We start from the raw sequence: 14,431 nt of genomic DNA on the forward strand, positions 1-14,431 counted from the left end.
AGAAAAGGAAATTTTTTTTAAAAATTTGGATTATTTGGATAAAATGGAGTCATCCCGTAATTCAGAGCTTTCTGGATAACAGGTTTCCCCATATCAGATTCCATACCTGTACTTTGATAAATCACCGGCAATTAACAGCAATTATTGTGACGAATATCAATGCCCTTCAAAGCTACGAATTACGCAAGGCTGTTAGAATTGCCGGTTGCAGCTGCTTAACTCCATAGGCCGGTATTCTGTTGTTAATTATTAAATATGTATAGGGATTCCTAAACTGTAGCCCTGCAGATTATGTTGTGTGTAACGGCACGACACAACATAAAATTCTGTGCTTGCCACAACTGGCAATGAGAAGGTGGCACAATGTATACTTGTGTACATACATAGTAGTAACATAGTAGTAACATAGTAAAATAGACACACGTCCATCAACTTCAACCTTTTAACTATATTTTAACCTGACTAACTGCCAGTGATCCAGAGGAAGGGAAAAAACCCATTTACGAGTTAACAGCTTGCTGATAACACTAATGCTATGAGTTGTAGTTCCACAACAGCTAAATATGTAAATGCTACCCAGCCTTGATACAGATAGTGAATATTTTAATACATAGGTTGCATGTTTGTTGTGTAAGAAATACAGTGTATATTGTAATGGTGTTTGACCGTATGGGATCCCCCTCCCATGCATTTTGCATAATAGACAATCAGACACTCAGTTCCAAGCACTCAGTGGGGGAGGGACCCTCATTTACTAAAACTTCTTCCATATTCCATAGAATTCAAAAACTGCTCTTGGGAATGTCGTCGATAAACCACCTTTTTGCAGCACCTTATATCAAATACCATATCTGTACTTTGATACAGGTATGGGATCAAGAAATACGGTCTTCTAATTCACTAAAATTCTTCCATATTCCATAGAATTCAATAACTGCTCTTGGGAATGTCGTCGATAAACCACCTTTTTTTTGCAGTGCCGTATTCCCATGCTCTGCACCTTTATGAACCCCCTGCCCATATCTGCAGAAATAACCATTAATTGTGACTATTTACTTTAATGAGGCGCTTGCTGAGGTGAAAAACCTTTTGGCTTTACGTCACATACGGGAGCCACAAGTAAATCGTATGTGAGCCGATGGCAGGTAGATAAGAGTCAGAGCTGGTTTAGCTGCACAGGAAACCTCGACTCTGAGAAATACACATGTCAAACTGATCTTTGTAACCACAGCACCCAGCAGCACCCTGCCTCCTTCACACAGCTCTGCTACGCACACCCAACACCGTAGTCTATGAGCAGCCCTAGGTTTATTTAAGATAAGATTTATGGAAGTAACTTGTACAGCCAAGGTCAACGCAAACCAAATATATATTGACTAAAGAACCCCCTCTTGTAAACTATAAGCACATTATAAGTTACTGAGGAGTTTTATGACTCCAAGGTGACTTCTAATATTAGGGTTGCCACCCAACTCCAGGCAGGGGGTGGGACCGTGATGTAATGGAGGTGGAGTCATGAAAACAGGGGTGGGGCGATTGGCCGATCGCCGCATCAATCATAGGGAATCCTGCCTGGTTTTCCTAATTTGGAAAACCAGGCAGGCAGTTATGACCTGGACAGCCCAGACAGGTGGCCACCCTATCTAATATGCTCATATTTTGCAACTGGGGGTAATTTATTTATTATAATACAGAAGTTTCAGCGAGTCATGTGACAGAAATGACATCACTAATCTCCAATTATAACCGATGACATCACTAAGCGCCATTTACAAGGATATAATTTACAGGATATTCATTGTTCTTTTGTATTATATATATATATATATATATATATATATATATATATATATATATATATATAAAGCTCCAATCAGAAATGGGTTTTGCACTTTGTTTTGTACATATGTCCTTATATATATATATATATATATATATATATATATATATATATATATATATATATATGATCATAGTATATTGCACAGGGATGTTCTGCTTGGGATCTTGGCTGTTACATAGTTACATAGTTACATAGTTAAATTGGGTTGAAAAAAGACAAAGTCCATCAAGTTCAACCCCTCCAAATGAAAACCCATCATCCATACACACACCCCTCCCTACTTTTAATTAAAATTCTATATACCCATACCTATACTAACTATAGAGTTTAGTATCACAATAGCCTTGGATTGTAGAAATCAGCAGGACATTCCTTAGGGATAATTTAGATTAATAATGAGGTGTCCCCCCCTGCATTGCCAGGACCCCGCTCTTCTGACAGACTCACACGGCTGTGCTAAAAGCCGACATGTTTTGACACGTAATCATCAGGAATCCCATCTCTGCGGTTTCAGCTTTACTCGTAATTTCCACATCTTACATAACGAGTCAGAAAGAGAGAAGTTGTGAAATGATGAAGAGAGAACTCAGAAGGGGGAGCGCATTCAGTTCAGCTACAATTGCGTTCCAGTAGCAGCACAGGAAATGGCAAAAGTGCATGGGAAATGTGATTCCCTGGGAACCTTAAATCCAGAGCTGTCACCCATATCCTACTTTGTATGTTTTATGGTAATGGGTGAAATGACTCTCTCAATCACATTTCTCCTGTCTCTTAGTCTGGCTGTCTCTGTCCTTAATTCACTTATATAGCGACATAAATGGCCGGGCTGATTTGGCCTTTAAAAGGGCGGGTTCCCCTTTGAGTTAACTTTTACTATATTATAGAATAGCCAAATCTAAGCAACTTCTTCATTATTATTTTTTTTATAGTATTTTCATTATTTGCCCTTTTCTTCTGACTCCAGCTGCCAAATGGGGGGTCACTGACCCCATCTAAAAACAAATGCTCTGTAAGGCTACAAATGTATTGTTATTGTGACTTTTTATTACTCATCTTTCTATTCAGGTCTCTCCTATTCATATCCCAGTCTCTTATTCAAATCAATGCATGGTTACTAGGGGAATTTGGACCCTAGCAACCAGACTGCTGAAATTGCAAACTGCTGCTGCTGCTGAATAAAAAGCTAAATAACTCAAAAACCACAAATAATAAAAAATGAAAACCAATTGCAAATTGTCTCAGACTATCACTCTCTTCATCACACTAAGAGGCAGCTATATCAAGGGTCGAATTTCGAAGTAATGGGAGTTTTTTCGAATTCCCATAACTTCGAAATTCGAATAAAAAAAGGCAAACTGTTTGTTTTTTTTCGGGTGAATAGGCTGTATTCAGTCGTTCGAATCGAAGTAAGATTGTATTCGATCAAATTTGATTCAAAGTATTTTTAAAAAAGTCCACCAATTGACTTCAAATAGGTTCTAGGAGGTCCCCCATAGGCTAAAACAGCAATTCGTCAGGTTTTAGATGGCGAATGGTCGAAGTTTTCAAATTCGAATTGAATTTGGTCTAGTTGAAGTACACAAAAAATAGCTCGAAATTGGAATTTTCACTTTGACCCTTGGTAAATCTGCCCCTAACAGTTAAAGGGGTTGTTCACCTTTAAATTAACTGTTAGTATGACGTAGAGAGGGATATTCTGAGACAATTTGCAATGGGTTTTCATTTTTTATTATTTGTGGTTTTTGAGTTATTTAGCTTTTTATTCAGCAGCTCTCCAGTTCACAATTTCAGAAATCTGGTTTCTAGGGTCCAAATTATCTTAGCAACCATGCATTGATTCGAATAAAAGACTGGACCATGAATAGGAGAGGCCTGAATAAAAAGATGAGTAATAAAAAGTAGCAATGGCAATAAATTACAGAGCATTTGTTTTTAGATGGGGTCAGTGACCCCCCATTTGAAAGCTGGAAAGAGTCTAGAAGGCTAGAAAATGCCTTGAAAAGAACGGGGTTATATTGTCAGCACGGCCGATCTCCTAATAGACAGATAGTGCTGCTGCTGCTGACCTATTTGTGATCTTCGTCCCGGGAACCGTCCTACAGACTGCTAATGTGGTTGCCATGGAGACAGTCTGCAGCTTCTGGGGCTGCCAGTATATGGTGATGGTTCCATGACTTTTGATGCCGGGTTGCATGTCGGTCCTTTATACACAGTTCTGTTAATCAGCTGCTTGTGTTACAGTGTTTTGGGGCAGAGGCTCCAGGTTGTTACATTATAGAGACTAATGGCTCTTTCTCTCCCCAGATGCCCAGATATTTGGACTGACGGACCCCAGGCTGTGTTATATCCTGGATGGGCTCCTGTTCATTTACGCCGTGATCGTCACCGCTCTTTTCTTTAGAGAGAAGGTCAGTGATACGTTAATGTTCAAAGAGATTCTATGTAACTGTCATTTCTGTGCTGCTGCAGCTGTTGCTGTGGGTTGGTGGAGAATGCTGGGAGATGTAGTTCAGCAGAAGTTGGCGTTAAAGTGATACTGACACTAAAATATGAATGTACATTAAAAGTTACCTATAGGTCATGTTGATCGTTTCTTGCTGAGAGGTTATTTTTGTAAGTAATTGTTAGTTGAAGTTTCTAAATCTGACAGTTTTGCCAACCTGACTGTCAGTTAGAGTTTCTAATACTAACGGACTCCTGCTGCACAAATATGGCAGCCCCCTCATAGACAAACACAGGGAGTCAGACAGGTAATGTAAAAGCAACAGGCAAATACTTTATGGCAAAGTTATAAGTAGCTTTCAAAGGCAATATTATGATAGATGTAAAAAAGTTTAATTTCTGGTGTCAGTATCTCTTTAAGGTGACCATAAACGTTACAATTACAAAGCTCACCTTTAAGTTAACTTTTAGGGGCAGATTTATCAAGGGGCGCAGTGAAAATTCGAATTTAGAAGTAATTATAGGGGCAGATTTATCAAGGGGCGCAGTGAAAATTCTAATTTAGAAGTAATTAAAGGGGCAGATTTATCAAGGGTCGAAGTGAAAATTCGAATTTAGAAGTAATTAAAGGGGCAGATTTATCAAGGGTCGAAGTGAAAATTCGAAGTAAAAAAATTAGAATTTCGAGCTATTTTTGTGTACTTTTGAATATAACTATTGAATAGGCGAAAATTCAATTAAAATTTGAAAAAAACTATTCGAATATCAAATTTATCATGTACTGTCTCTATAAAATTTCAACTTCGACCATCTAAAACCTGCCGAATTGCTTGTTTTAGCCTATGGGGGACCTCCTAGAACCTATTTGGAGTCAATTGGTGGATTTTGAAAAATCTAATTCGATTGAATACGATGTTACTTTGATTCATACAATTTGAATTCGAACGAAAATGGCCTATTCATCCGGAAAAAAACGTTGATTTTTTTAAATAAATTTTGATTGGTCTTTTTTTATTTGAATTTCGAAATTTTTTTAATCGAAATTTGAATTTTTTTTTATTTGAAATTCGACCCTTCATAAATCTGCCCTTAGTGTACTTCAACTATTGAATAGTCCAAAGTTATATTCGAATTTGAAAAAAATTTGAAAATCTAAATTATACAGCCTATTCACCTGAAGTTAAAGACTTCGATTTTTTTAATAAATTTTGGTTGGTCTTTTTTTATTCGAATTTCGAGGTGATGGTAGTTTAAAAAAAACTCCCACCACCTTGAAATTCTGCCCTTGATAAATCCGCCCCTTAGTATGTTATAGAATGGCTAATTTTAAGCAACTTTTCATTTGGTCTTGATTTTTTTTAATAGTCTTTGAATTATTTTCCTTCCTCTTCTGACTGTTTCCAACTTTCAAATGGGGGTCACTGACCCCATCTAAAAAAAACAAATGCTCTGTAAGGCTACAAATGTAATGTTACTGCTGCTTTTTATTCCTCCTCTTTCTATTCAGGCCTCTCCTATTCATATTCCAGTCTCTTGTTTAAATCACTGCATGGTTGCTAGGGGAATTTCCATGATATGAATATTAAAAATATGTAATAAGTATAAGACATATAAAGCCATTTGTGCTGTTACTTAATGTATTCCACTAAGGGGCCTATATCAACCTGGGGCCCTGGCTGTTCCCTCTGAGAGATGTTTGGCCCCCATAGCCATCACCAACTGGCAAATAGGAATAAAGAAATCTCGGCAGACACATGTTTACAGTTGTTAGAGGGCAGGGTTCAGCTCACAAGTAAGAAGAAGGGTATGGGAAATGGCATCATTTAAAGTAATAATAATAATTTTCTTAATCCCTGTCTATTGAATGTGCTTCCTTGCAGTTATCTCAGAAAATCCCAGAGCCAATTGGATACCGGGACAGTAATTATGCTGTGAGTATCAGCCTTGTTCTTAAACGTGACCAATTATAGATCTCCAAGTTCCTGTCAATTTGGTATTAGTGCTGGTGAATCAAATAATTTACAATTTAATCTGTCTGGGAGATTGAAAATATGGTGGTGAGATCCTCCCAAGCCACGTACCCAGGTTAATGCATTATTTTAGAGAAACAGTGCACCAGCCTAGGGGACTGTTCCTGCTGAATTGTGCTTAGTAGAGGGAATACCTATGCTGCCATAGTTTTATGGGATCTCTCTGTACAGACTATGAGTAAATTTAGGGACTGTTCCTGCTGAATTGTGCTTAGTACAGGGAATACCTATGCTGCCATAGTTTTATGGGATCTCTCTGTACAGACTATGAGCAAACTTAGGGGGCTGTTCCTGCTGAATTGTGCTTAGTACAGGGAATACCTATGCTGCCATAGTTTTATGGGATCTCTCTGTACAGACTATGAGTACATTTAGGGACTGTTCCTGCTGAATTGTGCTTAGTACAGGGGAATACCTATGCTGCCATAGTTTTATGGGATCTCTCTGTACAGACTATGAGTAAATTTAGGGGCTGTTCCTGCTGAATTGTGCTTAGTAGAGGGAATACCTATGCTGCCATAGTTTTATGGGATCTCTCTGTACAGACTATGAGTAAATTTAGGGACTGTTCCTGCTGAATTGTGCTTAGTACAGGGGAATACCTATGCTGCCATAGTTTTATGGGATCTCTCTGTACAGACTATGAGCAAACTTATGGGACTGTTCCTGCTGAATTGTGCTTAGTACAGGGAATACCTATGCTGCCATAGTTTTATGGGATCTCTCTGTACAGACTATGAGTAAATTTAGGGACTGTTCCTGCTGAATTGTGCTTAGTACAGGCAGGGCCGCCATTAGAAATCACGGGGCCCCGTACAACAAAATTTTTGGGGCCCCCTGGGCCCCGCCCACACTGACGACCAAGCTCCGCCCCATATCCCGCCCACATCGCAGTTAAAAGACCACACAGACATCAGCGCTAAAAAAGTAACCCCCCCCCACACAAGTTGTAAAAAGCTATTGATGGTCAGGGCCCCCTTATAAAAAAAATTGGGGCCCCAAAAAAAAAAAAATTAAAATTTTTTTTTTTTTAAAAACATTGGTGGCAGGGGCCCCCTGTTAAAAAAACTTGGGGCCCCAACAAAAAAAAATGTAAAAAAAACTAAAAAATAAACAAACATTGGTGGCAGGGGCCCCCTTCTAAGTTAAAAACAAATTGGGGCCCCAAAAAAAAATTTGAAAAAAAATTAATTTTTTTTTGAAAAAAAAAAAAAAACATTGGCGGCAGGGGCCCCCTTATAAGTTAAAAACAAATTGGGGCCCCAAAAAAAAATTTGAAAAAAAATTAATTTTTTTTTGAAAAAAAAAAAAAAACATTGGCGGCAGGGGCCCCCTTATAAGTTAAAAACAAATTGGGGCCCCAAAAAAAAAATTTGGAGAAAAAAATTTTTTTTGAAAAAAAAAAAAATGGTGGCAGGGGCCCCCTTACAAGTTAAAAACAAATTGGGGCCCCAAAAAAAATTTAAAAAAAAAATAATTTTTTTTTGAAAAAAAAAAAACTGGTGGCAGGGGCCCCCTTACAAGTTAAAAAAATTTGGGGCCACCAAAAAGAAAATTAATTTTTTTTTTAAAAAAAAAACCCAAAAAAAAACAATGGTGGCAAGGGGCCCCTTACGAGTTAAAAAAAAAATTGGGGCCCCAAAAACAAAAGTTTTAAAAAAAAGATTGGTGGCAGGGGCCTATAGAATATTAAAATAATACATTGGTGGCCAGGGGATTAAAAAAAAAAAAAACACAAACTGGTGTTCAGTAGAATTGAACTCATGGCTTCAGTACTTCAACTTCGCCTCCTTTCGTGACTTCGGGTCTTTTCACCGCTTCAGGACTTCGGCTTCGGCTGTTTTCGTGACTTCGGGTCTTTTCGGCGCTTCGTGACTTCGGGACTTCGGCTTTTTCCGTGACTTCGGGTCTTTTCGTCGCTTCGGCTTTTCGGCACTTCCGCATTCGGCACTGAAGAGGCAAGACGTATGGCTCGGGCGCTCGTAAGGGGGGCCCGGATCTTCAAAAAAATGCAGCGCTGCCGGGCCCCCTTCATGCCCGGGCCCGGTACGCTTGTCCCCCCTGTCCCCCCCTGATGGCGGCCCTGAGTACAGGGGAATACCTATGCTGCCATAGTTTTATGGGATCTCTCTGTACAGACTATGAGCAAACTTAGGGGCTGTTCCTGCTGAATTGTGCTTAGTAGAGGGAATACCTATGCTGCCATAGTTTTATGGGATCTTTCTGTACAGACTATGAGTAAATTTAGGGACTGTTCCTGCTGAATTGTGCTTAGTACAGGGGAATACCTATGCTGCCATAGTTTTATGGGATCTCTCTGTACAGACTATGAGCAAACTTAGGGGACTGTTCCTGCTGAATTGTGCTTAGTACAGGGAATACCTATACTGCCATAGTTTTATGTGATCTCTCTGTACAGACTACACATGAGTTTCCCTAAGTGACCTGGCTGAGGAGCAGGAGACTAATGTTGGTTTGTAATTGGATTTCATGATCTGTCAGGCCAGTGAGAGGATATTACCTGCCTCTAATCCAACCAGTGATGAGACAGCGCTCCTGCCTAACTCCCTGCAAGCCTGTCCTCAACTCCCAGATAACGAAAATGAGATTAGCTCTTCCCTACAAGCTCAGATTTGGGATGAAAAATAGGAATCATGTCGTTTACTTCTTTCAGTATTCATTAATTAATTAATCCATCGTAACTTAATGACGAGACAGTGTGCAATTATCTATGTATTCTGCTACATTATGCTAAGAGTCAGAACTAGCAATGCAGAAAAAAAACATATACAGGTACAGGACCTGTTATCCAGAAAGCTTGGGTTTTCTGGATAACTGATCTTTCCATAATTTGGATCTTTATATCTTAAATCTACTAGAAAATCCTGTAAAGATTAAATAAACCCAATAGGCTGGTTTTGCCTCCAATAAGGATTAATTATATCTTAGTTGGGATCAAGTACAAGCTACTGTTTTATTATTACACAGAAAAAGGAAATCATTTTTAAAAAATGTGGATTATTTGGATAAAATGGAGCTTTCTGGATAATTGGTTTCTGGATAATGGATCCCATAGCTGTCTGTATTTCAGACCTGGTATATTAGAGATCATGTGACATGCGATAAATGAAGTCGTGTTGCTTATTATTCTTTTTCAGGAGCTCAACCCCCGGGACCAAGGAAAATACGATGTCCTGAATGTGAGGGGAGAAGAGAAGGCAACAAGGAGACAGGTAATGGCCATGATATTAATTCGGGTATAAGGGTCGGCCGATGCTATATAAGGGGTGGGCAGGTGGTTTCGGATTTAAAACACCATTACATTGACACGTGGGTGCCCCAGATTTAGAGGAAACACCTGCGTGACCTTAACCATTGTGCCTCTGCACTGCTGCTTCTGACTACTGACACATTTATGTAGAAGGACGTGTTTCACTCAACAGAAATAAGAGACACATCCCCCCACCCATCTAAGTTCCCTGATCCTGTTTCTCTCTGTTATGGGGCACAAAAGGTTTCCATGGTAACAGAGGGAATATTTTCTTAGAAATATGAAAGAGACGGTAGCCTAGCAACAGGAAGCCGGATCATGGAGGAGGGGGGGTCAATTTTTGGCTTGCATGGGTCAGTGCCATAGTTAAAATAAGACACATGCAGAGATTATTATTAATGATTATTATTAATTATTATCTACATATTTGTATTTGATATTATGCAGGAGCTGCCATACTGCTTTATATAACAACAAATATCTTCCTTTAGCCTCCAGTGGGATAATAGGCCACATGCCAATATTTCATTATTTTATAGAGAGAGAGAAGACCAGGAATCCTTTCATTTAGGCAACCAAAGACTAAAGCACTGTTGGCTGCTTACAGGGGGCGGAGCTGGAGTCTGTGACTCAATCAGTGGGTGGGGCTAGAGCACATGGGTTTCTCTGAAGCGCTGCACTGCCCTTGGTGTCTCTCTGGATAATATAAAGTGCACTCATTGACCTTCTGTAGCAGATTTCACTGGGGTACAATGATACCAACCCCCGTCATTACTGCTCATTGGAGAATATTCCCCTGAACACTAAGGGGCAGATTTATCAAAGGTCGAGGTGAATTTTCGAATTCAAAAAATTTTAATTTTGAGTTATTTTTTGTCTACTTCGACTACAGAATAGTCCAAATTCGATTTGGATTTATTTTGTACTGTCGCTTTAAATATTCGACTTCGACCATTCGCCATCTAAAACCTGACGAATTGCTGTTTTAGCCTAGGGGGACCTCCTAGAACCCACTTGGAATCAATTGGTGGACAGTGAAAAAATCAAAGTTTTTTCTTTGGGAAAAACTTTGATTCGAATTTGATTGATTGATTTGATTAGTACGACTCTAATTCAGCCGAATTCGGACCTATGCGATCGAAAACAGACCTATTCAGCCAAAAAATAACCGACTTAATTTCGGTTGGTCTTTTTGAATTTCGAAGTTTTTCAAATTAGAAATTCGACCCTTGATAAATATGCCCCTAAAACTCTGCAGAAGAAAACTCCCCAGACTTTTTGGGAGGAGGAATCAACTCCTTTATCAGACTGCTAGCACTTTTCAGAGGGACTTCTAACTTAAAGGACTGGTTACATTTTAGTATGTTATAGATTCTGAGCAACTTTTCAATTGGTCTTCATTATTTATTTTTTATAGGTTTTTTTTATTATTTTCCCTTTTCTTTTGACTCTTTCCAGCTTTCAAATGGGGGTCACTGACCCATCTAAAAAACGAATGCTCTGTAAGGCTACAAATGTATTGTTATTGCTACTTTTTATTCCTCATCTTTCTATTCAGGCCTCTTCTATTCATATTCCAGTCTCTTATTCAAATCAATGCATGGTTTCTAGGGTAATTTGAACCATAGCAACCAGAGTGCTGAATAGACAAGCTGCTGAATAAAAAGCTAAATAACTCAAAAACCACAAATAATAAAAAAAAGAAACCAATTGCAAATTGTCTCAGAATATCACTCAATACATCATAGTAAAATGTAATTAATTTTAATTTAAAGGTGAACAACCCGTTTAAGCAGTGGGTGGGACTGTAAAACCGATGGCAGTTACAGGGGGAGGGGCAGGGGGTCAGTGTCTCAAACAGTACTTTGAAAATAAGGAAAAATAAAAGGGACTGTTTCATGTCCCTTTAAATGATGCAATTAGTGATTGTTCATGAATTACTGTCATACGATGTCAAATCTAATTGTGTTTTTATTTCTCTTCATTTTGTATCAGAAACACCCAGAAGCTGATTCAACTTATACAGTAAGTAGGGGGTGGGAAAGGGCAGTAACAGATTAGGGCACCAAGGATGAGAAAATGGTAAAAATCAAACATATAGTTTTATGGGATCTCTCTGTACAGACTATGAGCAAATTTAGGGGCTGTTCCTGCTGAATTGTGTTTAGTACAGGGAATACCTATGCTGCCATAGTTTTATGGGATCTTACTGTACAGACTATGAGCAAACTTAGGGGGCTGTTCCTGCTGAATTGTGCTTAGTACAGGGAATACCTATGCTGCCATAGTTTTATGGGATCTCTCTGTACAGACTATGAGCAAACTTAGGGACTGTTCCTGCTGAATTGTGCTTAGTACAGGGAATACCTATGCTGCCATAGTTTTATGGGATCTCTCTGTACAGACTATGAGCAAACTTAGGGGCTGTTCCTGCTGAATTGTGCTTAGTACAGGGGAATACCTATGCTGCCATAGTTTTATGGGATCTCTCTGTACAGACTATGAGCAAACTTAGGGACTGTTCCTGCTGAATTGTGCTTAGTACAGAGGAATACCTATGCTGCCATAGTTTTATGGGATCTCTCTGTACAGACTATGAGCAAACTTAGGGGCTGTTCCTGCTGAATTGTGCTTAGTACAGGGGAATAACTATGCTGTCATAGTTTTATGGATCTCTCTGTACAGACTATGAGCAAATTTAGGGATTGTTCCTGCTGAATTGTGCTTAGTACAGGGGAATACCTATGCTGCCATAGTTTTATGGGATCTCTCTGTACAGACTATGAGCAAACTTAGGGACTGTTCCTGCTGAATTGTGCTTAGTACAGAGGAATACCTATGCTGCCATAGTTTTATGGGATCTCTCTGTACAGACTATGAGCAAACTTAGGGGACTGTTCCTGCTGAATTGTGCTTAGTACAGGGAATACCTATGCTGTCATAGTTTTATGGATCTCTCTGTACAGACTATGAGCAAACTTAGGGACTGTTGCTGCTGAATTGTGCTTAGTATAGGGAATACCTATACTGCCATAGTTTTATGGATCTCTCTGTACAGACTATGAGCAAATTTAGGGATTGTTCCTGCTGAATTGTGCTTAGTACAGGGAATACCTATGCTGCCATAGTTTTATGGGATCTCTCTGTACAGACTATGAGTAAACCTAATGGACTGACACTCAACAAAAAAGAAAATCCGTGACACAAGGTTCTGATAGATAAATAAGCAGCACTGGGTTTTCTTTAATCCGACCTGGAGAAACCTAAATAAATAAATAACAGACTCACTGTATCATTATATGAAATGCTGAGCCTAACGTCGCCTCCCTGTGCTCCTCTCCCAGGGTCTCCAGAGGGATAAGATGAGTGACCCCTACAGTGATATCAGAACAAAGCAGGTAAGTACGGGCCATAATTCTGTCGTTATAAGAGTCTTTTCCGGTGACATTAGACAATCAGGCATTTAATCAGGCTCAGCTGGAATATGGTACCTGCCCTGAAGAGCTTACAATCTAGAAGAGCATGAGTTTTCCAACTTACAGCTGTTGTGACACTAATTATCCACCGATCAGAAAATCTTAGGGAACCGCAAGGAGAGATTTGCCCAGAGATCTTCCCGTTCCTTCTCTCTCCATTAGTTCAGCGTAATAATAAGAATCATCTCATTCCGAGGCCAAAGCAATACCATCCCAGCCCAAGGGATAAGGAAAGGTTTAAATAGACGAATCGGATCATTTTTCCATCCGGCTTGTTGGGATTTGTGATGCTGGGACTGTCACTGTAATTGAAGGAGCTTTTCTCTGCACTGGGGTGGAAAATCTCCTATAAAGATGGGGCAGATTTTAGTAAGGGAAGGAAAATGAAATAAATCCATTTTCTACATTAGTTGGATTCTGACTCAGAACTGTCTGCTGTGCACTCGGAGTTAATCACCGCAATGAGACTGGTAATGCCCCCCAGAAGGGTTAATTTTTTATTTCCCCCATTTTCCCTACATAGTTACATATTGCTGTACCCCTGATATAGTTCCAGGGGTACCCAGGGCACAAATAATCACTCACCCCAAATCTCCCCCTAACTGACCTTCAGACTGGGCCCCCTTAGCTCATAACAAGGTTACAGATATATAGAAACATTGGGGTGTCACCCTGCTATAGTTCCAGGGGTACCCAGGGTACAAATAAGCACTCACCCCAAATCTCCCCCTAACTGACCTTCAGACTGGGCCCCCTTAGCTCATAACAAGGTTACAGATATATAGAAACATTGGGGTGTCACCCTGCTATAGTTCCAGGGGTACCCAGGGTACAAATAAACACTCACCCCAAATGTCATTGCCCTACGGACTGGGCCCCAAATGGTACACAAAGGTAATATTTACACATTATACAAAAGTATTATATTTAGTGTTAGTTTCCCTTTAACTCTTGGCTGAGGGTGAGTAAGATTTTCATCCTGATTCCTTTACCCACAAGACTAAAGACTTTTGGGTGAGTCGGTTCCTGAGATGATCTCTGAGAGAACAACAAGCCATAGAGCGTGTGATGTTGCCCATGGGGTTGGAGTATTTATTTTGATAATGTCGGATACTTCTCTCATGTGAAATAAAAATGGAGCAGGAGAGACTTTGCAGGACGTTGTTCTTTATATCGCGGTGACACCGAGACACAAAGCAAAGACTTTTATTACAATGTACGGCTGTCTGGGGAAGGCAAGGAGTCGGGAATAATGGAAGAAAGAAAGTGACAAGTTTAAAAAATAATAATGTTTTTCTCTGCTCCGACCCCTCCCTGGTGGGACAGACTGAGAAATGAGTCGCCAGACAGTGTGTTAGTATTGAGCCAA

The 14,431-nt window shown here is 39.5% G+C and overlaps 1 protein-coding gene across 1 annotated transcript in view; it reads left to right on the forward strand.

Annotated features, from left to right (window-relative positions):
* Positions 1 to 14,431, forward strand: part of cd247.L (CD247 molecule L homeolog) — an 81,868-nt gene that overhangs the window by 62,484 nt on the left and 4,953 nt on the right. Inside the window, 5 exon segments of the mRNA NM_001172233.1 lie at positions 4,148 to 4,251; positions 6,166 to 6,216; positions 9,474 to 9,548; positions 11,582 to 11,611; positions 12,931 to 12,984. Coding sequence (NP_001165704.1) covers positions 4,148 to 4,251; positions 6,166 to 6,216; positions 9,474 to 9,548; positions 11,582 to 11,611; positions 12,931 to 12,984 — 314 coding nt within the window.

The sequence above is a fragment of the Xenopus laevis genome, chromosome 2L, assembly GCF_017654675.1.
Source record: "Xenopus laevis strain J_2021 chromosome 2L, Xenopus_laevis_v10.1, whole genome shotgun sequence".
Taxonomy (NCBI): Eukaryota; Metazoa; Chordata; class Amphibia; order Anura; family Pipidae; genus Xenopus; species Xenopus laevis.